The sequence below is a fragment of the Rhinolophus sinicus genome, chromosome X (assembly GCF_036562045.2).
Source record: "Rhinolophus sinicus isolate RSC01 chromosome X, ASM3656204v1, whole genome shotgun sequence".
NCBI lineage: Eukaryota > Metazoa > Chordata > Mammalia > Chiroptera > Rhinolophidae > Rhinolophus > Rhinolophus sinicus.
Genome location: NC_133768.1, coordinates 15,060,036 through 15,087,159, shown reverse-complemented (window position 1 = coordinate 15,087,159; position 27,124 = coordinate 15,060,036). Strand labels below are relative to the sequence as shown.

At 41.1% G+C, this 27,124-nt stretch overlaps 1 protein-coding gene across 9 annotated transcripts in view; it reads left to right on the top strand.

The window, feature by feature from the left end:
• Window positions 1–27,124, top strand: part of SH3KBP1 (SH3 domain containing kinase binding protein 1) — a 321,598-nt gene that overhangs the window by 160,972 nt on the left and 133,502 nt on the right. For 5 of the 9 annotated variants that reach the window (XM_074323349.1, XM_019755427.2, XM_074323350.1 and 2 more), the window contains 4 exons: window positions 3,686–3,815; window positions 4,399–4,458; window positions 13,736–13,810; window positions 17,513–17,718. In XM_074323349.1, the coding sequence (XP_074179450.1) occupies window positions 3,686–3,815; window positions 4,399–4,458; window positions 13,736–13,810; window positions 17,513–17,718 (471 nt within the window). Of the gene's footprint in view, window positions 1–3,685; window positions 3,816–4,398; window positions 4,459–13,735; window positions 13,811–17,512; window positions 17,719–27,124 lie in introns of those variants that run through there. The other 4 variants (XM_019755429.2, XM_019755430.2, XM_019755431.2 and 1 more) reach the window with 3 other exon arrangements.

The window sequence follows — 27,124 nt, the reverse complement described above, 5'->3', positions numbered from 1 at the left end:
CATTTACATGAAGTTTTAGAAAAGGCAAAATCGATAATGGGTAATAGAAGTCAGATTAGTGGTTGCTTGGAGCTGGATTGACTGGGAAGGGGCACGAGGAAATTTTCTGGAATGATAGAAATGCTCTGTATGTTAATAGAGGTGCGGGTTACATGGGTGTATGCATTTGTGAAAATGGATCGACTTGTACTGTTAAGATCTGTGCATTTATATGAATTATACCTCAATTTAAAAAAACTTTAAAGAAGTATCTTAATATTTCTCTAGTGTTTTACAAATTTCAAAATGCTTTCCCTTCTCACAGGTAGGACAAAGGACCACTATTGAAATTCTCATTTAATTATTTCTGAATACTTTTTTTAATTGAAATATAATTGACATATAACATTATCTTAGTTTTAGGTGTATAGCACAATGATTTGATACAGGTATATATTGCAAAATGACCACAATGAGTTGAGTTGACATCCATCACCATACATAGTTACAAATACTTTTTTCTTGTGATGAGAACTTTAAGATCGATTCTCTTAGCAACTTTCAAATACGCAACACGGCATTATTAATTATTGTCACCACGCTGCACATTACAACCTCAGGATTTATTTATCTTAGAACTGGAAGTTTGTTCCTTTTGATCACCTTCATCCATTTCGCCCACCCCCTGCCTCTGGCAACCACCAGTCTGTTCTCTGTATCTGTGAGTTTGCTCTTTGTCAGTTTTGTTCACCAATCAATCTGTCCTGAGGTCCTCGGGCAGTGTAGTATCATTAAATATTGGTGGAATTGAGTGGGGTACACAGACCTAGGCGTGGCAGTACCTAATTAAGAACAGTGGCCAATAGAGTCAGGATCTCTTGCCCCTTTTGCTCCACACAGGAAAGGAAAATCCTATTGTGAAGGAATCAGGGCTTCATAGGCCCCTATGGAGGATTTTCCCCAGTGATTTCGGTGCTGTTCATTCATTCATTCATTGTGCAAGGGACTACGCTTTACTCTTTAAATGAATGAACGGATGAACGAATGAATGAACTCACTCTGGGCTTTACTGTCCTCAATTTTACACAGGAAGTTGAACTAGAATATCTCTGAAGAGGGATAGTGTGAGGGTGAGGATCATTTTCTCCTATCTCCAGCCTGAATCTTGCAACCAAAGCAGCAGGCTATAGGAAGAAATAGTACTGAAGCGCTCTCACTGGTACTGGGGCCAGACGCCCCTGCCCATGGCGCCTGCAATGAGAAGTGACCCTCCAGGCAATGAGCAGTGGTGTCACTGTCTGCCCCTCTGCTCGTCCCATGGCTAATGATTGACCTCTGTCATTTCCCTGTTGGCCACTCCTCTCAGACTGTGCTGTGACAGTGATACAGACATCTGGGGTGTGGTGAGGTGAAGATGCCCCTGTTTTCCCAGCAGCAGCCCGCCGATCCCATATATCAGGAGCAATTCCTTCAGGGATCTGGCTGGAGCCGCTTATTACTGGGAACGGGAACCTTTTAGATACTGTCACACTGAATCAAATGGAATTGGCCCAGCTGCCCTGTGCTGTCGGTTACGCCAGGGACTGCTCATTTGTGGTCCGTGCCCTTGGTTTTTCCCTCCTGTCCTGTGGTTGCGGGAGAAAGAAGGTCATTTTATGCTTCCTCATTCAGGATAAGCACAAAGGACCCCACGCTACAAATCCCGTGACTATTTATATTCAGGCTCATGGTGAGTCTTCCTAACCATTCTAATCCTATAAAAAGCTCCTTGAAAGAATAATACATATCAGTTGAGTTGGCATAGAAACATAGAACGATTTCAACTGAAATGCTGTTAAATGCCATGATTTGGTATTGAATAGTCATTGGGACCGTTGTGCACAGATGCTGTTGTCTGGATTCTTTCTGGAAGATTCTGTGATCACACAGATATAATCACCACTCTGCAAGTCTGTATTCCATGCGTTCCGTAACAAATGCTCTAAACACCATTCTGATTGTTTCCATGCCATAGGCTCTAGCAGCTTCCCCCTTTCTGGAATGTCTTATACCCCTTCCGCTACTTTTATCTGTCTTTTCTACTCTTTAAGGCCAACATTAATTTTGATTTCTTTTTTTCTCAAAGCCTTCCTTTAGCATCGCGGATCTCAGTGACTTTGACTTTGGGTAACAAGTTTGGTTTGTGCTGAGTCATGGCATTTTCTCATCTATTTACGTTGCATTGCTAGTTTTTAGTGACACCTTCTCACTCCCCTCTTTAAACCATGTGCCCTTTCTACCTTGATATGTCATCAACTCTTGAGGGAGAAAAAAGGACATGTCCTGTACAGTTCTGTGTCCCTAGCCCTTAGCGTAGAATCATAATACATCTACCTCTAACACCAATCAAGTGTATTAATTATCCCCCTCGTACAGATAGGAAAATCAGCGTTCAGTTTGGTCAGAAATTTGAATAAAGTCATACAACTGCTAAGTTTCAGGAGAGGATTTGGACTGGGCTTTTGACTCTAATATTGTTTTCTTTTTTGTTTTAATTATTTTAGCTTTAAATTGTATTTATTGATTTGAGTAGGTAATAGATACTTGTGGTTAAAAAAATAATTCCGGAGGTTGTAGGTCTCTTTCTGTTATATCACACTACCGGTAACTTAAGACTTGCTTATCTTCTAAATGCCCTGTTATTTTCCTCTAAGAGGCCAACTTCCTATTTTTACTTCTGGCCTTCTGTTAGTAGCTCTATCACAAAATCTTGCCGTGACTTTTTTTAACCTTCTCTGGCTTGTCCCAGTTAATTGCGTGCTAAAGATCAGCTCATACCTTAGAAGGCTTCAGATCTACACCTGCCTTCTCCATTTTCACTGCCCCCCCCAGATCCATCCTTCACTCCCCCACCCAGATGACTACAGTCAGGCTGCCCTCCCTCCCTCCCTTCACCCTATTTCAGTTCATCTCAGGGTAATTTAGAACTGTTCAGAAACCCACAGGGAGTCCTGCTACCTTCCGATTGAGTTCTTAGCCTGGGGATTCCTAACTGTTTTTGGTAGGCGTCTGGTTAGTTTAGGTAGTCTGGGGAAGCCATTCTCAGTTGTTAAATAATGGTTTTAAATGCATAAAATAAAACATAAGATTACAAAGAGAACCATTTATAATGAAGTAGCTATCAAGCTATTTTAAAAGCAAATTTTGATATAGTAATCTACGTGTAACTACTTATAAGTAATAAGTAATTTCTTATTAATACATTAAATAACAAGGTCTCCCAGCAGGTCTGATAACTACCACCACTTCAGAGTAGCAGTGAGCACAAATGATATTGTGAGATACCCATGGCATCTATGATGTGATATGAAAATATCTGTGACGTGTTTGGTGATGAGGCACAGGTCCTTCTAGGATTACTGTGGTATGTTACTGACATTTGTAATCAAAGGAAATACCAAATTTCAGTTTGAGGTTAATGAAAATAGAGTGTTAATTATTGTCCACTTGCATCTATGGCCCCCAGGTTAAACCCCCCATTCCTCAATCTGAATCTCAAGACCCTATGAGGTCTGCTTTCTCGTTGCCTGTTAACAGTAAACTTTGGATCCTCCAGCTCTCCCTGTGTAGGCTCTGCACTGTGCGCCCACAGATGGGAGAGGGAACTGGGAAGTGCCGCATCTAACCTCCTCCCTGTCTTTCTGTTCTTCTGTTTGCACCTGTGCAGGTGGAAGAAGGATGGTGGGAAGGTGTTCTCAATGGAAAGACTGGGATGTTTCCTTCCAACTTCATCAAGGAGCTGTCGGGGGAGTCAGATGACCTCAGCATGTCCCAGGATGAGCAGCTCTCCAAGTCAAGTAAGGACATCCACCACGCGGAAGGGGGTGGGGGCACCGGTGGGCGCAGCTCCAGCTTCCCCTCTGCTCTGTAGCCTATGCCAAGCAGCTGTGACAAAAGCTCACTAGTGTTTTCTTGGTTTTGCCTTAACCGATGCAATTTGGTAGGTTTATCATTGTACAGGTGTGACATGCACATCTTTTTGTGTGTGCAGACGTATACCCTGTACGTCTCTGATTAGGTGACCATCAGCCTTCATGCCATGGTAATACTCTCCCGTGGTCGGCCCATGTTGCTGTGCCTCCATGTACTTCTAAAGTGTTACTCATTGCAAGTTGATAATTATTTTATAAGCAAACGAGATTGCTGTATTTCTCAGCATCCCTTGAGGAACTTGGGGAAGAATGGTGCCTGCGGGCGCGCACACACACACACACACACACACACAAATCATTGTTGGGGAGAAGTGCTGTGTTCAGTACAAGTGCATGCCAGTTCCCTTAAAAGTATGGCAAGACAGCTGAGAGCCCAGCCCCACCCTGGGTGAACATGCGTGTTTTCTCTGCGATGGTGAGAACGAACTCCAAGTCTTTCTTTCTCCAGGGCCTGAAGCTCTCCTCCCTCCAGCTTCTCTGCTGCCCTTTCCAGCTCATGGAGCAAAAGGTCAGGACCGGGAAGCTTTATTCTCCCAGTCACTAACCCAACTTCCTGCGTGGGCGTCTTGTGTATCTTGTGCAGTCTTGAGCCAAGGTCATTGGCATGAATGTCGTAAAAGGCTTGACTGTGTCGTAGTGCGGCATTACCTGGGGTGTTCACTTCCCTTTCCAACAAGAAGAGGACAGCTCTGTCCTGTCCAAATAATTCTTAAACAACTTTTCTTTCCAGTTGGAAAAATCAGACTTGAGGACTGTTCTCAAGGTGGTTGTGTCTTTTATTTAACCAGTATTATGATTGGACAGAGTCCCGATTTGGAGGTAAAACCATTTCCGGAGACGTGCTCAGGTGACCTCCTTCACTTGGTGTGTCAGCGTCTGTGGCTCATACAGCCCATCATACATAGAAGCAGCAGCGCTGGCTGGTTGGCTCAGGGGCTTCAGCTATATTCTTTCCCTCTACTGCCTAAGCCTGAGATGCAGCCCCCCACCCCTGAACCCCATTCTATCCTATGGTCTATGGTAGGAAGGATAAGAGATGATTTTGGAGCAAATGACCTCCTGCATCTTGGGCCTCCTGCTGTCTTCTCTGGCTTGGGGCAAGGGGGTTCTCTGCTAACATGGCCCAGCTGATGAGTACAACCAGGAGGGCAGAAAGTGTTCTTCAGCCCATGATAGGGGGAGTTATTATAGCTCCCAAACTGTATGTTAGACTTCTAACTGCCTGGTGCCTCCCTTTGTACACTAGAGTCGTATTGCATCGGGTAGTTGGGTCCTACAATAACAATAGTATACCTCAGGAATGTTGTGGCTTAAATGGGCTTTTTTGAAGGGAGGAACAAATTGGGTTGTTAGACCACTATTTCCGTGGTGAAGTGTGTTATGAGTTCCAATAGCAATAATATACGAGGTCTGACAAGTAAGTTCATGAACTTGTTGCAACAATGTTGCTAACCTTTTTTGATATCAGAGGGATTGTTCATTATTAATTTGTACCAATTGGACAAACAGCTAACCAAGTTTACTATTTGGAAGTGCTGAAAAGGCTGTGTAAAAAAGTTAGACAACCTGAACTTTTCGCCAACAATTCATGGCTCTTGCATCACGACAATGCACCAGCTCACACAGCAGTCTGTGAGGGAATTTTTAGCCAGTAAACAAACAACTGTACTGGAACACCTTCCCTACTCACCTGATCTGGCCCCTGGAGACTTCTTTCTTTACCCAAAGATAAATATTGAAAGGAGGACATTTTGATGACATTCAGGACATCAAGGGTACTACGATGACAGCTCTGATGGCCATTCCAGAAAAAGAGTTCCAAAATTGCTTCGAAGGGTGGACTAGGTGCTGGCATCAGTGCATAGCTTCCCAAGGGGAGTACTTCGAAGGTGACCATAGTGATATTCAGCAATGAGGTGTGTAGCACTTTTTCTAGGATGAGTTCACGCACTTAATTGTCCTACCTCGTATATAAACCACCTCACCCATAGAAGACCCTCCATAAATGGTCATTCTCATTGTTAATCATGGTAAACTCTTGGGACATAACCAGTTAGTATTTTGAGTCTTCTTACATAACAACTGGTACCATGTTCACTGAAGCATTGTCAGCATTTGGAAATTATTTTGGGATTCTTCTACTGGTGCAGAAAAGGAGATCTAGGGAGGTATTAGACAACCTTGGGAGAACTCTGATCTCTTGGTATCCTGCCATGATAGCTGTGCTCTCATAGCTGGAGGATCAGAGAAGTAATGCCTTTTATATTTTTGGAGCTATTGAAATAAACTCTCCTCTTGCTCCAGGTCAATAATGTGGATGTTTGACCCTGCTCAGCTCGAAATCCACGGTGCTGGAATTCCTGGGGCAGGAGGTTAGGAGGCTGAATGGAATGGTCTCCCCAGTCCTTAGCCTTCCTTTACTTGCTTACAAGGGGCTGCTTCTCTTGTAGAGACGGCCCTCCCCAACACTTAGTCAATTAAAAGCCTTCCATTTTAGGACCAGGAGAGCCCATTAGTTTCAGCAGCCATGTTTAGTAAGCCCGGAATCTGTCCCTTGTTGAGGGAGTTTTGAGGTTCTGGAGATGCATGGTCTCCTAACAAGGATAGACGCTTCTGGTAAGAACTACATGGCTTTTTTAATCTTCCGTATGTACAGTTAAGGAGAAGAGGGCCTATCTATCCACCTCTCCATCTGTCTGTCCATATTCATCCATCCATCCTTCCTTCTCTCCCCCTTTTCTTCTATTCATTCATTCATTCATTCATTCATTCATTCATTCATTCATTTAAGCTTTTTATAGCCTGTTGTTACCAAGGAACTGAAGATGGACAGAAACAAACCAGACAGGGTCCCCACCTTCAATCTGCTCACATTGCAGAAAGGGGGTGCACAGATCAGCAGAAGTCCAAGAACGTGCCCCAGGTGCTCTGATAGCCAGGTGTCTGAAGAACAGTGGGATATAAAGGTGGAGAGGCTAGTCCCATGGGGATGTGGGGATAATGATGGTTGCAAAGTGCTTCATAGAAAGCTGATGTGATAATAATGTTCTTGTAGCTTGCTAAATCAAAATAATCCCCTAAAACAGAAAGAAATAGCATCTCTCAGTGTTCTGACAGGGTGTTTAGTAGCCATTTACTCTGATGGTCAAGTTTATATAATCAGATGAGGCCATGTGCAGAAATTATGTATACTGGTAGGACTTGTCTAGGTGGAACCTCTGGTTTTAGAATGAATCTGCTTATTCCCTACCCGCCTCCCCCACCCCCCAGAGAATGGTGTTAGTAGTTTTGATGTGGTTTACTTAAAAAAAAAACTTTTGAAATATTCATGGGTTCACAGTAACTTATCTAAAAAACTTCAGGGAGTTTCTATGTACCCTTCACCCAGTCTCCCCCTGGGATAACGTACTGTGTAACTATAGTAAATGCATATTTACTTTTATCATAGAACTGAGAAAGACAACTATAGATAACGCACAAAAGACATCTAGCTTTTTACCGTGGTATGAGCTAATCTGTATTTAATCAAGGTCTTTGTTCGAGCAGACCACTAGTATTCTTCATAAATTACAGTTACTTTTCACAGAGATTGTTTAATTAGTAAAGGGCTCTGGGAGTAAGTTAAACTCCTAATGTTTGTGCCATTTTGGTAATTTTTAGAGATCCTAGTGACATATAAAAATTCTCTTAATTTAAATGCTAGCAGACATTAGGGTGAAGTTTTTAAGACAGATAAAATCTGTGTCTTGGTACATATGAAGAAAACTTTGTGTACAGTGTCTCCTTATATATTGCTTTGCTACACACACACTCACACACTCACACACTTATACTCTTGTATGTGCACATACTTATTTGGTATTTTTGCTCTTCACATTTCTGCTTCCAGAAAGTATTTGAGGATAGTCAGTTGAGTTTTTTCAACCAATGGGTGAATGCAATAGAAGAAATATTGCATTATATTTATAAAAAAGTGTGCCATGACAGCTTGACACATGATAGGTGTTCAATAAATGCTTGCTGAGTCCTTTCTTACTCTGATTTTTACCTTTGAATGACAGGTGCAAATTGCTGAACTTGGTTTTCCTTTACCCTGATGCATTTTTATATTATAGTGGTTGATTATGAAAATGTATAAACTTTAGTTCTTTGTTCAGGATAATCTAATCTATCAAGGAAAGAGTTACAACAATTGTATTGGTTGATATGTTGACTTAAACATTTATCTCAGATAAGAAAATTTATTGTCATGTAGTAGCAGATACTTTTTGCTGCATATTGAAATTTGAAAACATCTTTACCTTTCGTAGAATTTATGAAACCTTAATGGTGCTTTTCGAAAAGATGTTTAATAAGCTTTTTATTATCTAAAATTTCTAACATTTACACAAGTCGAGAGACTTATATAATGAAGCCCTGTGTACCCTTTACCCAACTTCAGCAAATATCAACCTATGGCCAATTCATTGTAATTATACCACTACACAATCTTCCCCCATATTGTTTTGAAGCAAACCCAGGTAGCATATAATTTTATCCATAAATACAGTCATGCACCACACAATGGTATTTCAGTCAACGAGGGACCCCCTATATGACGTTGGTCCCATAGGTTTATAATGGAGCTGATTTTCCATTAAGAACGGGAAGGATATGTGGTTCAGGAGGAATTTTTTTCTCTGGCAGGAGCAATATCTGTGGGGCGTGGCAATAGATTCCCTCTCACTCACAACATGTCAATTTTGAGTGTACAGATTACCTCCCAGTCCGTCATCTACTGACCTGTTTAGCACAGAGGAGCCTGCCCCCCACTGCTACATATTCAGAGGGCGCCACAGCCCTCCCAGATCTAGCTGATGATCTTCAGAGGACATTGCTGTAAAATCTTTGTTGGGGACCCAAGACCCTGTACAAGGGCGCAAGTCCACAGGAGGTCCCCTAACAAGTGTTAAGTGCCACGGCCACTTGAGTAAAAGCTTTCTGTGGCAGGGTGGAGCCAGCCTGTGCCTGTACAGGTTGTAATGCTGTAAAGCATAGATAACTTTTATTTCTTCCATCAGTTCAATGCCAGAGGGAGCCCTTTGTGCCAGACAGGGTCAGTGGAGCTAAAAATAAATTTCCAAAGTCCAAATATTGAGTCCTGAGTTCTAAACCCTCTCCATGTTAAGTACCCTCTTTTTTATGACTACCAGAAAGTTCCTTAATCTGGCCACTGATCCAACGTGCTGTAGCCAAAGCCACGTTGCCATGACAACCCCCTATGTTCCTTTAGCTTTCCATCTTGATTTCTTATTCCTGCTGATCCTCGGGCCACCTTTCATTCCCGTCTGGCAGTCACTAACTATTATGGTGACCTACGCCTCACCCAGCCAGTTTCTCCTCTGTATTTCCAATCAGTCCACCCATATCCCTGTTCATGGAGCAGCATCGATGACTTGGATGTTCTATTTCTGACCCTGTCGGAAGGAAGCAAGGGGTGGGCTTGTGGGACGGTATTTGTGAATTCGACAGCAGGGGACAGTGATGTCCTAGGCTTCACATCCACTCGCCACTCACTCGCTGACTCCCCCAGACCAACTTCCAGTCCCGCAAATCCGTTCATGCAAAGGGCCCTATACAGGTGGACCATTTTTATCTTTTACACCGTATTTCTACCATACATTTTCTATGTTTAGATACACAAATACTTACCATTGTGTTACAGCTGCCTACAGTATTTGGTAGAGTAACATGCTGTGCAGGCTTGTAGCCTAGGAGCAATAAGTTACAGCCTAGGTGTGCAGTAGGTTTGTGGTTAAGTGCACTGCATGATGTTCGCACAATGACAAAATTACCTAAACACACATTTCTCAGAACATACCCCCGTTGTTAAGAGACACATGACTGTATTTCAATATGTATCAATAAAAGGGTGTCTTAAAATACTGTTATCACACCAAAAAAATAATGGCAATTCCTCCATATAATTAAACATATGGTCAGTGTTCACTTTCCCCCAGTAGTCTTCTATTTTTAATACAGTTTGTTAGTTTGAACCTGCATCCAAAGAAGATACATACATTGTGATTTGTTGATATGTCTCAAGTCTCTTTGAATCTACTTTTCTCCTCCATGCTTCCTTTTTTTCCTTAAGAAACTGAGGTCCGTTGTCCATTAGTTTCCCACTGTATACTTTTGCTGATTTCTTCTCTGCTGTGTCATTTACTCTATATTCCTATAAATTGATTAGATCTAAGGGCCTGATTAAATTCAGGTTTGATACATATAGTTCAAAACTGCTTCATAAGTGGTAATAGATAGTCTATCTGGAGGCTCATAATGTCTGGCTGTCTTTCTTTTTGAATGTCAGCAGCCACTGATGATTATCACCCAGATCTGCTTATTCATTAGGGCTTGCAAAGTGGTGCCAAAAAGGATTTAAAAAAAAAAAAAAAAGAATGAAATGGGATCCCATGTAACAGGTAAATAGTGAAAAAAAATTGAGTAAATTAGGTTTTTAAGAAATAAAACATCTAAGTGGTTGCAATAATAGTTCAAGCAGAATCTTATGTTAGAGATGGAAAGGAATTTAGAGATCATTTAGCCTGGTGTCAGATGAGAGCACTATAGCCCAATGAAATTAAGTCCTGGGTGTGGTCTGGCTTATGAGTGATGAGGCCACGATTATATGCAGGCCTTCTACACACATTGGTATTGCCTCCATTATGGCCTGTAGTTCACCCCCTCACAGAACACCTGAAAAATTTCAAATCTGAGTGCAGTTTAGCTTATTTCTTATCACAGATCATGATTAATTAATTACCTTTTCAGTTACAATTTCACACATGCTAGTATTGACTAAATGTGGAATAGAACTAATTATAAATTATATTGATATATTATTATATCAAGTTATAATCAGAGAATATCCTGAATCTATAAGATGTATTTAAACTTAGAGGCAAAGAAACCCTGATATGCCTATTGTTGAATTTGAATTACATATATATATATATATATATATATATATATATATATATATATGTGTGTGTGTGTGTGTGTGTGTGTGTGTATATATATATACACACATATATATATAATTGAATTTGAATTATATATATATACATATATATAAAATTTAAATTCAACAACAGTCCTATAGGGATTATATATGTATGTATATATATATATATGTATATATTTTCACATTGTCTTTTCTGTTTCTAATATCTTTTGGATATTACTTAATTTCTTAGATTCTAAAATAATTGAAAAACTGAAAGTTATTTCTGGCAGGTTTTTTTTTTTTTTTTTTACAGAAACCATCTTTTTGCTACAGAGACATTTTCAGTTATTTCCCATAATTTTCAGAGAGAGAAAATTTGCATTTTCTTTCTATAACCATTAATAACGGTAAGATTTCAGTTTGAATCGACTTTCTTATTTTCCTAATTCTGTAGTTTTGAATTTTAGGTACTGATACTTTAGTGACTTGTCAAGCTAAGACAAAGATGGAGATGGCCTTTTAAAACTTAGGGCAAACCACTCCCATAATATACAAATACTGTATTTTATTAGCGGTAAGAAACGGATTGCTCAGTGCCCCTTGCCTACTCTGTGGTGACACTAGATTTTTTTTTCTTTTTAATATTAAATGACATTTGTTTTGCATGTGACATTCTATTAGCAGTGAAGAGCAATTAGCAAATTGATAAAACAGAATTTCACGTAAAATTAGATGCGAGCATAAACATGATTTTGTGTTGAAATTTTAAAATTCTTTCCTTTTCCAGTATTTGCTGCCTTTAAGTGCTAATATTTAATAGTGACCATAGAGTATTTTTCCCAATAAAATAAACAGCAGTCACATTCATGAACTTTCCAGTGGCACATCTCTTTTGCTCTTTAGGCAGAAAGTATGTGTCCTCACCCATCCTCAGCCAGCCTCCATCTCCAGTCGCCTTGCTGCCAGTTTTGCAGAAACGCTTGGCCATTCAGGGCCACGGTCTGCCTCACTGATCTGACTTGGTCCTGGGGAAGAACACAGAGAGGCTCTGTTGTACCTGAAGGAACTTTATCAAAATACTGACTTCTTTTTCTTACACTTACTTTTTCTGACACTGAAAGGACCGCGACTGTTCAGTTTTGGGGTGCCTAGCTCACAAAATAACTGCATTCCTTCGGAATAGTGTTGCCTTAGTGACTGAAGTTAAGCAGGATAAAAATTGGCCCAGATGTAAACTAGCCACTGTTACTTGCTCTTCTTTTGTCATCAAAGTCCTCAAGAGCTGCAAGTCTAACAAGAATATTGAAACACTTTTATTGTTTCTTTGGATTATTCTGAAGTAGCCAGTGATTTGAATATCTTAAGTTTTTGCCTTAATTGGATGGAGTACATCTGCCAAAAAGGGCAGATTTCAAAACAAGGGGTGTACCACCGTACCTTTAATACATGGAAATTAGAAATACCTGATTCCGTTTAAGTTGTTGGTCTGATCTTTCACAATGCCTTCATGTATTATGAGTGACATGGCCCAGAAGCTCTCACCATGATTCCTGTTGGGGTTTCCCATTTTCCAAATGAGTATTTCTAAGACGTGAGACAAGTTGCTCTCTTCCGTCTCAATTCCACTCTCTGTCTTTCTGTAAAAGTAGCCTGCCTTTTCATCCCTCAGACTTACAGTGAAGTTATATGACTGATATGTAGCTCACAAGCCATAACAGAACTTATTTCTTGGGTAATTTAGAGTGATGCATTTATTAATTGAGTTTGCCTTTAACAAATGAATTTACCTGCTGGTGGTACTCTCTGTAGGGCGTACAAATGTACTTATGTGTGCGCGTGTGTATGTGTGTGTGTGTGTGTGTGTGTGTGTGTGTGTGTACACTCAAAGTAGTACCGTATCTGTGTGTTCTATGTACTTACTCATGGTTCCAGAGAGATTTGGGTTTTAGCTGTGTGTCCAGTCTTATGCTATTGATAACCTCTATTTGTAACAACAACAAAAGAGATAATTTGACATTTGACACCGGGTGAGTCTATGTCCTCATGCTTAGTACAGTCTCATGACTGATCTGGCAAAACCTCAATTAAGATGTTTCAAGAAATAGGGTTTTTCTGATGTCCTTGATGATAAGCAGAAAAACCCTTATATTGACATGGTTGCCACTCTTGGTTTCAGACCTCATTGGTGAAAACCCCCTTCTGGTGTATTAATACATTTTCTTGATTAAAGGTACTGAGGGTGATCCAAATCTTTTACAGAGAATTCCATGCCTTGTTTAGTCATGGAATCTTAGTCAATCTTGCAGTCATGAATATAAGTTTGTATCATACAAGGCTCTAGGGGTAGAAGATAAAGGATGATGGGCCTGAATCTATATTACGCTCGGGTCATATTCTCCAAAGAGAAGACTGTGCTGTACAATTGAGTTAATTAAGGAATCCAACTAATTGCATTCCTTCTGGTTAATTTAGATTTTCCTATTCTTGAGTTATAATGTCGAAATGGCTTCCAAGTTTAAATTGAGCATAATCTACATGCCAGTGCAGAGGCAAGCCCCAGTTCTGGGTGCTCATAATTGTGTATCATGGTTGCATGGGGACTTTGGACTCATTCTGTAGCATTGCTGAAATCCTGCCTAATGGTCTCTAATTAATTTTGTGGATGAAGTTCTTGCAGTGGATTCATTGAAGGCAAGTTCAGTTAAAGACTCTTCCTCTTCCTTCTTTTGCCATCATTTGCTCCCCCTTCCCCCCCTTCTCTTGTTTTTCTCTCCCCTTCTCTTCTCTCATTCACTGTCAGGAAAGACTACCTTTGAAGGGACAATTCTGTACCGAGCTGCACCTGGAAAGACGGAGGGCCACAGACGCTATTACAGTGAGTGACCTTAACAGCAGGAGACAATTATAAAGATAAGATCTGGGTACTTGTGTTTCTTGATGCAGCTGCACTTTTCTGAGCTGCTCATGCTTCTGCCAAGTGTCTGTGAATTTCTGATCCAAGGACATGGACTTATTTGCCTAAGATAAGTGCCGTCTCCTTGGTTTGTGCTCCAAGAACATTCCCATTGCCAGCCCCTAGCGCTTTCTTGTTTGCTTTGTGCCTCTATCATTTGTGTGACATGGGTGCATGAACCATGCGTGCAGAGAAGGGATCAGTAGCATTTGTCATGGCATATGTATTTGTACCAGTATCTCTGGGCCTCTGGATGGTGTAAGATGGCTTCCCGTGGAGATGTCAGCCTCTTATGGTTATTGCTTTTTCTGAGTGGGTCATTGGAAACCAATAAACCATTTCTTCATTGTGTGGTTCAAAGAAATAAAATTTGTCATGAAAGTCCATGCCAGAAATGGTGTTTTGCTTTGCTCATTCAGCCAGTCACCACACGGCAGACCTCTTTTGGCAGAACCAGTGTGTTCTGCCTTTTGTGTTGTGAAGTAAAGCTGCCAAAAGTTGAAGAGAAGGAGATAAATGTGATTAATGAATGACTCTCATGAAACCCTTAGAGCAATTCCTGCCACATAGAGTAAGCACTGCACATGTGAATGTGAATTAAAAATCAATAAAAATAGTCCACAGATCTGCTCTGATGTGTGCTGGAATATTAAGGTAAATTACACAAAAGTGGACAATTACATGACTGGCCAAAGCAAATTTGAGGAGGCTTTGTTCTTTTTCATCGTGAAGGAAAAACATCCACTTTAGTGTGCATGTATACGAACGTATACGTACATACATCTACAGAAGTGATGAAAGAGAAGGTTCAGATGTGAACAACAGAACTGTGCTTCTCAAACTGTCTATGGTGAAGTTTACTTTTATTTCTGTTCTCCAGTAGACAGATACCTGGTCCTGCTGTACATGACTTTGCATGCATGCAGTGTTCCACCTGGGCCTCAGCGAGGGCATTTGATAGACCGAGATGGATCTATGCCCTGTTCACCTAGACAAGTCCACTGGCCACATGTCTGGAAGTCGAACCAGTGCACCCTGCTATAAGCGTCTCCCAACACACACAATTTCTGCACTTATCTCTCTGTGTACCAGTAATGAGCCCTTCATGAACGGGTCCCAATATGCAGACGACATATGGGTTGTACTGCCCAAGAGTGTCACCTGATGTTTTGAGCGTGACACGGTCATTTAACGGGATAGTGTTTGTGATGGACACCAGTAGCTAAAAGATGCTGCACCAAACAGACATGAAAATGAAAAGTCACTTTTCTTTCCCTCCAAAGGGAAGGAACTAGATTTTGAGTTATTTCACCAACCCAGATATTCAGATATTTAACTTATATACTTAAAAGTGATAGAAGCAGGCTGCCAGAATTTCTGGAAGAAAAATCTGCCGTGTGTTTCCTTCCCAGTTCATGCTTGTGTAGTTGAATGACTATGCAACCTCTCCCTGTGTAACGTAAAGAGTATTTCTCACAGTGATTAATACAAAGTTATTAAGATGAGCCCGGACGGACGAAGCTCAGTGAAATCACGATGGCAGTGGTTGAAAATATTATGGTTCTAGCTAACAAGGAATGCTAGAAGAATCCTTCAAATTCCTCTCTTTGGAGATCTAAAACAGTCATTCCCTAATCTATTTGCCCAGCTCCCTGGTGATGGTGGTGGTGGTGGTAGGGACGGGGGTTTTGATGGTCTCTTTTCACTAACTATTTCTTTATTCTAATCCCAAGTGGTTCTTTCCAAAGCAGAAAAGAATGTACAAACCCTTTATCACAAAGAAAGAATCCATACAGCAAAATGAGAACATGTTACAGGGGAAATGACATAATATTTAGACTAAAAAATTATATATCCAACAGGGACATTTCTAGAAACAATGAACAAATGAACACACAAATGGGTAGCTAATCCAGGGGTTGTGCATGTTTGCACTCTCCAATCCAGCCCTGGAAATTTCAGCCGACCCCTTGTTGGGGGCTGTTCCTCATTGTTCTGCCCTCTCTTCTTGCTCACAAATGCTGTTCTTTAGTTAATAAAAATGTACACCAGGGATTTTCCTCTTCCCTCCTCTTTTTTGGCTTATAAATACTATTTTATTGAAAACAGCAGCAGCAACAAGCACAGCCATTGTTTTAAGGATTTGATTTTGAAACTTGTTAGCAATTTATAATGACCTTTCTATATTTTGTCTGTTTTTACTTAGCAATTTCTTCCTGCACTGAGACTTCTTTCTTTAAAAGACTTCAACATTTTACGACATTTGATGTGAGCAATTATTTGGTGTATCATTCTTATGTACTAGAAGGCCACCTTAACTGTAGGAACATAAGGCATGATTAGCTAATCGGGAACAAAATTTGATGGTGTACTTTCACCCCAAGGGCATGGTTGCCATCAGAAGATATATAGTAAATGCTCAGGAGCTACCCTTCGCATCTAGAGGATTTTAGAGACAGGTTTAATGGCAGATTTTAGTATTCCATAAACTATCCTTTGAATCCTGCCCTTTGATGGCATGACTGATGTACTAACCATCAAAGTCAGCATGTACACCCAGAAATTAACTAGAAACAAATAGGCTCTTCCTTTTAGGAACATGATTGTGGGCAGAGCCTGGGGAAAAACGAATTTGGGGAGGTAAGTGTCCATGTTGTCTTGCTGGTAACTATTTTGTGACTTCCAACACATGCCACAAGAGGTCAAAGGAAGGGTGTCATGTCCCCAGTGTTCTTCTTTAGAAAGGAATTCAGCTTTGGGGAAATGATGGTGTTAAAGGAAAGAAGAAGAGCTTGGGAGATTCTGGCCTCTGGGAGGGCAGCTTCCGTTCTCTCTTTAACAAACACAATCATCTTGCCAGGTTGAATGTGAAGCCTGGTTTAATGCTTTCCTAGAGAAACATGTCTGTGTTCATTTATTCCTTGTGAAGCCATCCAAAGAGATTTAATTCTTTGGCAGTCACAATTTTGTGTGGTTGCTTTAATTGCTAATTTGTTTAAATGGCTTCTAGCTTTACAGTTTCCCTTTAGGAAATGTTGCTTTCATTGCTAATTGCTAATTGACATGAGTCATAGAGATTGGCGGTACAGTATGTGGTAGTGACTGGGCAGGGAGGTGAGGAGGGGGTGAGAGAGATTGTTATTGCACACACTGACGGAGGCAAAACAAATTTGAATCAGAACCAGGTTCTGGCGGAGGAGAGGTGAAATGTCACATTTACAAAGAGATCTGCTTTGAAGTGAGATTTTCTGCAAAGTTTTGATTTACTTCTTAAAATTAAAGGCTGGGGGTGGGGAGATCAAACAAAACTCAGAGCTACCCAAACACGACATATTCAACACACTGACTATGCCCTGAAAAGCCTCAGGGCAAGTTATCCTAATACCCAGTAACATTTTTATTTTTAAAATTTTTTTTTTTTGGAAAAAGCTAAATGTATTCATTTATTTTAATTATTTTAAAAAATTATATATTTATTTTATTTTCAGTTACAGTTGACATTAAATATTATTTTATATTAGTTTCCAGTAAAACTCTTAGAGGTGGTTCCTGGTTGGCTGTGAGGTGCTTCATGGCTGTGGCTGATTTCTGAGCTCTTTCTCTCCCCATACCCCCTTTTCACAGGTTTAAGGGAAACCACGGGCTCTGAGAGTGATGGGGGTGACTCGAGCAGTACCAAATCGGAAGGTGCCAATGGGACAGTTGCAACTGCAGCAATCCAGCCGAAGAAAGTTAAGGGAGTGGGCTTTGGAGATATTTTCAAAGACAAGCCAATAAAACTAAGACCAAGGTCGATTGAAGTAGAAAATGACTTTCTACCGGTGGAAAAGGTATGTTCAACAGTTTCTTTCATTTTAACATAACGTAGAGTATCCAAAACTACATTGTAGGTTTTGACTTCTCAGACTTCCTATGCTTCCTTTGGAATTTCGGTGTTCTCACATGCTAGCTGTTGGCCCGCTCCCCGTTGCACACAGCCCTTCTGTGTGGGAATAACTTTCCTCGAAAGGCTCATGCTCTAGTTTGCTGCTGCTTTTCTTACTGATCTTCTCTCTCAGGAATGTTTCACAGGATGACTTTTTAACTGCACCAGCACTTCTCCGTTTCCTCCCCAGAAAATGCCCTCATGCCTGGATCCAGCTAAACACGTGATATTGACACTTTCCAAGCACCCCCCAATCTCGCTCCTCTCCTTGTACACTTTTGTGGTGCTTTGTGCTTAGGTGTATCGCCCAGTTCTGCATTAGAGGAAAGGGGTTGTGCATTTTGTTCTTTGGGAGTTAGATGGGAATGATTTCCGACTGCCGAAAGGAAGTCTCCCGTGTGTGTGAGTGATGGACATGGCCCACACTGTGACTCCCTGGGTTGTTGCCATCAGGAAGCTGGCTGTTTTTTTCTGCCTCTGGTTCTGGGCTGGCGGGAGAAGCAGACAGCATGTTGCTGCTGAGTACACGGTTGCCACAGCAACACACACAGAGCCATCATGCTTGTGGCTGTCAGTGACGTCTGCTGTGGTACACTTCTAAGCATCATAGCCTTGCTTAGGATTTGATAAACACCATGGAATTTTCCAGATTGTAATAAGCTACACTTGTGCTGTGCTTAGGGAATGTTGGTTAATTCCCTTTAGTGTTGAAAGTTTTGCTTTGACGTTTGTGCCAGCAGACTTGGGGGATGGGTCATTGGCAAGATCGTTAATGCAGGTTTATCGGCAGCTTGTAAATGTTTCTCATTTTCAGTGAGATGAATTTTGAGAAGTTGCATCATTTTCGGCAGCGGTAGAACTTCTATCGATCCCCCTCCCCACTATGGCTCAGCACCCTTGCCCAGTGTCATCATGCCTGAGAAACAGAATCTGAAAAGGAAACTTTTGAACACTTAATACCCTTAGAGACGGAGAAGGTGAAAAGGGCAGATATTTACAAATTAAGACTGTTTCATTTAAACTCTTCGTTTCCTGAAGCTTCTCTGAGTCAGCATTGTTTATTTCAATAATCAGTATATGATGTTTCACACGGTCACTTTCAGATTCCTGTAAATATTTACAAAAGAGCAAGTCGCCATCTTGGAAGGAATGATGTATGTAGTTTTTCTTCATTTTATTCTGGTAGTTGAATTGAACATGACCATTGACTCAATCAGGAAACAGTTCATTTTTCTTGTTCGTTTTATGATTCTTGGTCTTATTCTTCTCTGTGTAGAAGGATAGTGTATGTGACTTTTATTATTGCTATTATTATTTGTTTTAACTGCTAATAATAAATTGCAGTTATTAATATGAGCAATATTAGCCTCAAACATAATAGTGCCAAGTTTGTACCTGAGCACATTTCTCCTCTGAAACCCAGAGTCACATGTCCAACTGCCGCCTTGAACATCTCCATTTGAAGACCTTAAATTCTTATCGGATTGTCCAAAGGGGAACGTGTAATCATCCCCTTCAAACCACTCTGCCATAGCCTTCCCCATCTCAGTTGAAGCCAGGGCCACTCCTCCCATTGCTCAGGAGAAAAGCCCTGCGTTGTCCCTGACTTCTCCTTTTCCTCAGATCGCGTGTCTAGTCCCTCAGCAAACCCCGTCAGCTCTGCCTCCTAAGTAGGTGTAGCACCCACCACGGCTCGTCACCGCCGCTGCTCCCTGCTCTCTCGCCATCACTGCTGTGGCCTTATAGAAGGGCTTTCTGCTTCTCCCCTTCCTCCTACAATCCAGTCTCAACAGTGAAGCCAGGGTGAGCCTTTGAAACCCTAAGTCAGATCATGCCACGTCTCTGCTCACTCCCCTGCAAAGCCATACCTGAGAACCAATGTGAAAGTTGTCCCCAGGGCCCAGGAGCTGAGGTGCCCTGAATCCCACCGACCACTCGAACTTCCTCCCTCACTGCTCTCTCCTTGCTTAGTCCGTCCCTGTCCTGTTGCTCTTCCTTAAACATGCCACTCCCACTCCCACTTGGGGACCTTTGCCGTAGAGGGTCTCCCTGGACACTCTGCTTCTGCCTGCCTGCCCAGCTTCCTGCCTTTCTCCAGGCTTGGCTCAGGCCTCACCTTTTCAATGAGGCCTGGCCTGGCCCACTCATTCTGAAATCTGCCCCCTGGGCCCATCCTGCTTACTTGCACTGCATTTTTTTTGTTTTCCATAGCATGTACTCCCTCCTAACATAATATTTCTTTTTTACTATTTGTTTTGTTCACTGATGTATGCTATGCGCTCAGAACAATGTGTGGCACATAGTAGGTGCTCAGTAAGTATTAATTGAATAAATAATATTAAAACTGTATTAACATAACACTTTAGAGATTATAGACATCTATAAAATGAGGGGACTGGGTGGGATAATACAATAGTTATATAGTTGAAAATATAGTGATTGTATGATTCACTGCATCTTTGTGGAACAGAGATGTGTTGCTTTGCTCTTGGTGACATGAAATGTTAACTTTATCAGAGTAGTGTGTGTGTGTGTGTGTGTACATGCGCACGTGTGTGTACCTTGATTCATGATTTGTTTGCAGAATGAAACCATGTGCTGGCAGCAACCTCACCCCACTTCTCATTGTGAAGCCTCTGGGGAAAACGTAAACTTGCCAGCTTGCTTTACTGGCTGTGGACAATTCTTATAGCATCTAAGAGGATTGCGAACTATGTCCCCCTGACTCCCCCATCGTTGGCGCCATGGATAGTTGCATAGATTTATGGACCCATTATGTTATTGCACAACCTGGCGTGAGGGTTAATGAGTGTGATCATGTTTTACTAGTGCACAACCTGGTTCTTATCACTTTTGAGATAGATTTGTGTTCCAGATTTCTGTTTTAGGAAGGAAGTTGCCTTTGAGAATTGAGCTTGCTGTTTTGATTTTTAGAGGCCCAAATTGGATCTCATGTGCATTTGTTCATTGAGGCCCAAGCAGGTCTTCCACTCAGGCTGGGGCAGTTGGCCTTCTGACATGGCTGGTTTGATAACTTGGATGAAGAAGAGAAGGAATCTGATAATTACTTACAGCTGCAAGCATCATATACTTTCCATGCTAGTTTGTGAAGTTTTGAGACCCGCTTTTCTGAGTTAGTTTTGTGCTTATTTCACTTATGCTTTAATCCACATCACCCTACCCATAGTGGTTGAATGCTGATGATTCCACGTGGGGAGAGATACTGCATAACACCCTCACCCCAGCAATAAGGAAATGAGTATTCTTGCTTTGCTTATTGAGCTATAAGGAAGAACCCCATTTATGAGTCTTTTTTAATACTACCAATGGGATAACACATGTGAGTGATTTGTTTAATGCACCATTTAGCTGAAATATTTACACACGAAATGACTTAATGTCTGGGATTTTGCTTTCAGTAATTTGGAAGATGGAAGAGTGGGTGGGGCACAGAGTAAATAAGATTGGTCATGAGTTGATAATTGTTGAAACTGTAGATAGGGTACACATGGGGATTTAGTACACTATATTTTTGTATATGTTGGAAATTTTGCTTCATAAAAGGTTAAAGAAAAAGAAAAAAATCTTGGAAACGATGTACCATTTAAACTAAGCCCAGAGATAAATATAATAAATAATGGAAAGAAAATACAGTGTGGCTAAAGATGAACTGAGTTACATATCATAAAATTAGAAGGGCATGGTACCATTTTCCTAGCTGATTGACCTTGACAGTCATTTGGTCTCATCTGGGTTATCTGTAAAATGGGAATACTCTTTACACTTATCCTACCCCATAGGACATAAAAAAGAAGTTATATAGCTGAAAATACTTTGAAATTATAAATGTAACTCATTTCAACTAGTATTTATTGAGTACTCATATGTCTGGCACTGGGTATACAGTGGTGAACAAAACTGTTGCTACCCCTCAGGGAGCAGCAGAAAAGTAAACAAGAAATAATAATACAGTGTGGGGAATCCCGTGACCAGGGTGAAAACACAGTGCTGTGCCGTAGGAGCCCTGGGGCACGGCAGGAAGTGGTGACTATTTAGGGAGAATGGAGAGTGTGTGTTCATGTATGTGTGCCCACTTCCTACAGGAAGTGATATTTAGAGTTATAGGAAGTGATGTTTTTAGGCCTACAGGAAGTGACATTTAGATTGAGAACCATGGGTCCAGTAGATATTCAACAAGCAAAGTAAGTACTTTTTCCTCTCTAAGAGTTATCAAGGTGGGAAGAGCAGCATGTATGAATGCCTCAAAGAAAGAAAGAAATGACACAGAGCATGTGTTAAAGCTCTAACAGGAAGTGGGTAAAGGTGAGAATGGAGAAAGAAGTAGGGCCCAGGTCAGGAATGGCCTGGTGAGTCCTGTGAAGGAGTTTGGTCTTGATCTTGAGGGCGACAGGGAGCTATTAATGGGGAGCTATTTTCAGCATGAGAGTGACATGATCAGATTGGTGGTGTAGAGAAAGTATCCCAAGTTACAATGGGAGGAGTGGATTACAGAAGTCGTGGTAGCTAAAATTCAGGAGAGAGATTAACAGAAACTTACAGTGGCTCTCCAGATACGCCTCTCACCCCCACCTCAATTTAGGTTCTAAACCAGTTAATGAATATAATGAGTCAGTGGATAGAGAATCAAAATACTATTTGTGCTCATTTTTTCAGTATGGATACCCAGTTGACTCAGCACTGTTTCTTAAAAAGATCATCCTTTCTGTAGTGTCCCTTCGTCATAATTTAAGTGTGTGTCTGTTTCTGGATTTTCTGTTCTGTTGGTCTATTTGTCCTTGCACCCATTCTGTATTATCTTAATTACTGTAGCTTTATAGTAAGCCTTGATATCTGACAGTGTAAGTCCTCAGCTGTTGTTCCTCTTCAAGATTTCCCTGACTATTGTTGGCCCCTTGTATTTCCATATAAATTTTATAATCAGCTTGTCAGCCCACCTCCCAAAACAACCCTGGGATTTTGATTTAAGGGGGGTTGTGTTGCTTTCGTAGATACTTTTGGGGAGACTCGACTCCTTTCCAATCCGTGAAAGTGGTATATTTATTTATGTAGGTCTTATTTCACTTTGCAAAAATTTCTCAAGCTGTACACTTATGATGTGTGCGTATTTCTCTACCTGTGTTATATTGTAATTGTCATGTAATTGCTGAAGGCAAAGTGGGAGGATATAGGTTAGTGTGAGAGCCAAGTGGGTCTGCCTGCTGATCTCTAGAAATAGACAGATTTGCCCACCCAATCTCAGCAACACTGGAGTAGGGCAGACCCATGTGAGGTAGAAGGCCTGCCCCTTGGGGAATAACAGAGAAGGCCAACTTCCAAGAGGAGAAAAGAGAAGAGCTGAGCTGAGCTGAGCTCACCCAGTTTATTTTTCATAAATTCACCTATGAGAGAAGTCATTTCACTCCCCCCCGAGAGAGTTAATAAGGGGGCAGAGAGTTCCAGGAGTGTCCAATTGTGTCCAAAGGCCAAGAATGTCCGTTTGGATTCCCTTTTACATGGCAGGAAGCAACAAGACAAGAGAAGTACTTTTTCCTCTCTGAGAGCTTTGAACAATTGGCATGGGTGGTTTGGGGAAATATTTTGAAGGTTATCCCCCACATATTTGACATATTATCCCCCACATATTTGACAGTATGTGGGGGGTAATGGAGAGGACGGACTTGAAGATGATGCCGTGGCAACTGCTTAAGCAGCTGGGTGGATGGCAGTATCCTTCCCTGATCATGGAATGCTAAAGGAGAAAAGATATTTTAGGAGGAAGATCATAGGTTCATTCTTAGACTAGTTGGATTTTGAAGTACTTGTGGGACCATTAACTAGAGGCATCTAGTAGGCAGTTGAATAAATATGTCTGGTGATCAGGAGGGAATTGTAAATGTAGGTTTGGGAATCACCAGCTTAGAGATAGGGTTGGAAGACTACAAGCAAGAAGGCAACCCAGACAGGACCTTATTCTCATGAATACAGCTGGTTCCTTCTGTCTCCCACCTGTGGACCTGAGAGGGCGTTTTCTCATCAGGCTGCCTCCCTGTAATCCCAGCCTGGCCCCACTTTCTTTCTAAACTCCTTGCCTTTTCGTGAACAACTCAGATGATCACTCCTGGCCAACCACTTAGGGGGAAAGTGTCAGGTATTACACATGGGTGAGTAACTCCCAGGACCTAACCTGACATGTTTCTTATAGAATAATCTTGGCTTTTTGGTACCAGCTCATTCTATACCCAGGCTCTCTAGGCTCAGCTAGTTCTGGCCCCCTTAATTACTGGGGAAAATAGTCTTTTTGGTCCAGGCTCTTCAAACAGCCAGAGTGGAAAAGATATTTTCCCGAGTTGATTGTTTACTCTACTGGATTCCCTAAGAAGAGATCCTTTGAGAATCTCTTTTCTCATGGTCTTCCTGTCTTACCTGATTTCCATCAGTGACTTCTGATATCTTTCTCTTGAAATGATTCTGTTTTCTTTCTGTATTTTCTATTATACAACTAGACATTGTGTTTGCGACAATCTCTTTTTCAACTCTAATCATCTTAAATCTCATTTATAGAATCACAGTCACCCACATTAATGCCTTTATAATATCAACATTGTAGCTTTTAATTGTAATAGAGAATTAGAATTAAAATTGTATATTTATGAACTACTAATCAATTTTTTAAAAAGATTTTTCTTTACCCAATGAATTATCTTTTTTTAGAGTGATTTTTATGCGTGATCTTTTCCTCTTTTATTTATTTATGTATGTATTTATTTTTATTGGGGAAGGGGAACAGGACTTTATTGGGGAACAGTGTGTACTTCCAGGCCTTTTTTCCAAGTCAAGTTGTTGTCCTTTCAATCTTAGTTGTGGAGGGTGCTGTTCAGCTTCAAGTTGTTGTCCTTTCAGTCTTAGTTGTGGAGGGCGCAGCTCAGCTCCAGGTCCAGTTGCCGTTTTCTAGTTGCAGGGGGCACAGCCCACCATCCCTTGCGGGAGTCGAACCAGCAACCTTGTGGTTGAGAGGATGTGCTCCAACCAACTGAGCCATCCGGGAGCTCAGCGGCAGCTCAGCTCAAGGTGCCGTGTTCAATCTTAGTTGCGGGACTCGAGGAATTGAACTGGCAACCTTGTGGTTGAGAGCCCACTGGCCCATGTGGGAATCAAACCAGCAGCCTTTGGAGTTAGGAGCATGGAGCTCTAACCGCCTGAGCCACCGGGCCGGCCCCAACTACTAATCAATTTTTTAATCAGCCAAATTACAGTAACAGAAATTTTGATATTTTAATATATATCTCAGGCAGTCTTTTTATCTATTCTAGTAAAAATTCATCAAGCTGTATAATTAAGTAAAATTAAAACATGTAAACATCTAAAGTGATGATCTCATTTCCTTAAAAATGAGAGATTTATGTCTCTAATCCTTTGAAAGCTAGAGATAAGTTCTGGGGATCTCCAGGAGCTAATGGTATATTCTTTGACTAATGAAGCACAATGGGGTCAAAACCTTGTTATGATTATCTGAGACATAGAGTATTGGATGTCCCTCATTTTGGTTGAAAGATAAGATTATGTGACATCTCATGAGCAGTTGAAAAATTCATGGTTTTAAATGAGCACATGGTATTAAGATGCCCACTGGTTGCCTGGGCTGAATGAACTGTGTGGGATTTTCAGACTTCGATATATGTGTTATCTTTCCCCAGAATGTCTCTGTTAAGTTTCCTTATCTAGCAAAAGTAAGGAAAGGGGCGTTGGTGGGGAAAGGGAACGAGAAACAGTATTGCAGGGTTACTCTTTGACTTCTTAGGTGCTGTTTGCTGTTTTGTATATGCTGACATATACTTTCTGAAACACTCAGTATACTGTATTTTCTAAGAAATGTTCAGTTGTAGCCAGATCACCACCAAGAATTGTATTCTCAGAAGGCCTTCAATGTTTATTTTTAGGAGTATAATGGTTATTAAGCATGCAGGCCAGACTGGGTTCAAATCCCAACTCTGACTCTTCCTGGGACAAATTATTTAAGCACTTAGACTTTAGATTCCTCATCTGTACAATTAGAATACCAAGAATACCTGCTCTATATGGTTGTTATGAGGATTAAGTAACATGAAAAATGGGTAGAAAGGTGCCTCACATATAATAATCACTTGATTAACGTTCGTAGTTATTATTGTTGCTTTTCTGGTTATTAGAACAGGAGTGCCTATAAATAGCACTGCAGTTTCCAGGATTATTTCTTTGACTTTTTATTATGGAAAAATTTCAGACTCAGAGAAATAGAACTGAATGTTGCTGTATCTGTGACAGCTGTTTTTATTTGACATGACCAAGTCTTAAATATCAGCCATTAGAAAGTAAGTGGTATGATTTGGACCTTGTCTGTGTTAGTCACCATTGTATTTACAATTCCTGGAAAATCACTGTTAAATTATAGTTGGCCCTCAATAAATATTTGTTGTATTTGTCAGACTGGATACATGAGTATAACATTATGTCCCAATCCAATCAAAATTATAAAGGAGGGCGCATTCTGTTTGGGATCTACTTGTGGTCTGGCTAAAGATTCACTCTCCATTTGTTCATTAATTGGCTCACTCATTCATGTCCTGAAGCGGGATTGAATGCCTTTTATGGATCAGCAGTGGCAGCTCTGGGATTTCTAGATAAATGAGCTGAGGAGTGGCAACCCATTTGCAAAGGGATGGGCTAGGTGGCATGTCTGGATGCTGTAGTATTAGCATAATAAATGCAGAGTTTTCACCTGGCAGGTTATTTATTTGGGGTGGGGTGGGTCGAGTGTAGTTAATTGGACCGGAGTTAACCCCTCCTCCCCCACATCAGCCTTGGATCAGCTACACATACAGGCCTTCCATGTAGGGCTTCGGATTGTCCCTAAATGGGAGATAAGTGGGTATGTAGAAAAGTCATTATGAGCAGGGAAGAGGACTAGCAGAGGTACGTCCAAAGCATCAAAGAGGGTAGGGAGGAAGGAGCTATTGGGTTGGCGCAAAAGTAATTGCAGTTGAAAAGGTTAAAAATAATTGCAAAAACTGCAATTACTTTTGCACCAACCTAATACCAACTTTTCTGGAGGTCGAGAAGCAAGGGATGGGGCGTCAGGGAGATCTTTTCAAGGAAAGTGATATTTGAGCAAAGTACTAAAAGATAAATGGGGATTCGTGATACTTGCAGTGTGTGTGTGGACAAGGAGAGAGCGTGGTTATAGAGAAGGGCTGGGTTTGGCTGGACGTGATGGTGGGAGGTGGGGAGTTGGAGGGAAGTGGACCCTCTTCCCCCAGCGCTCTGCCAGCTCACTC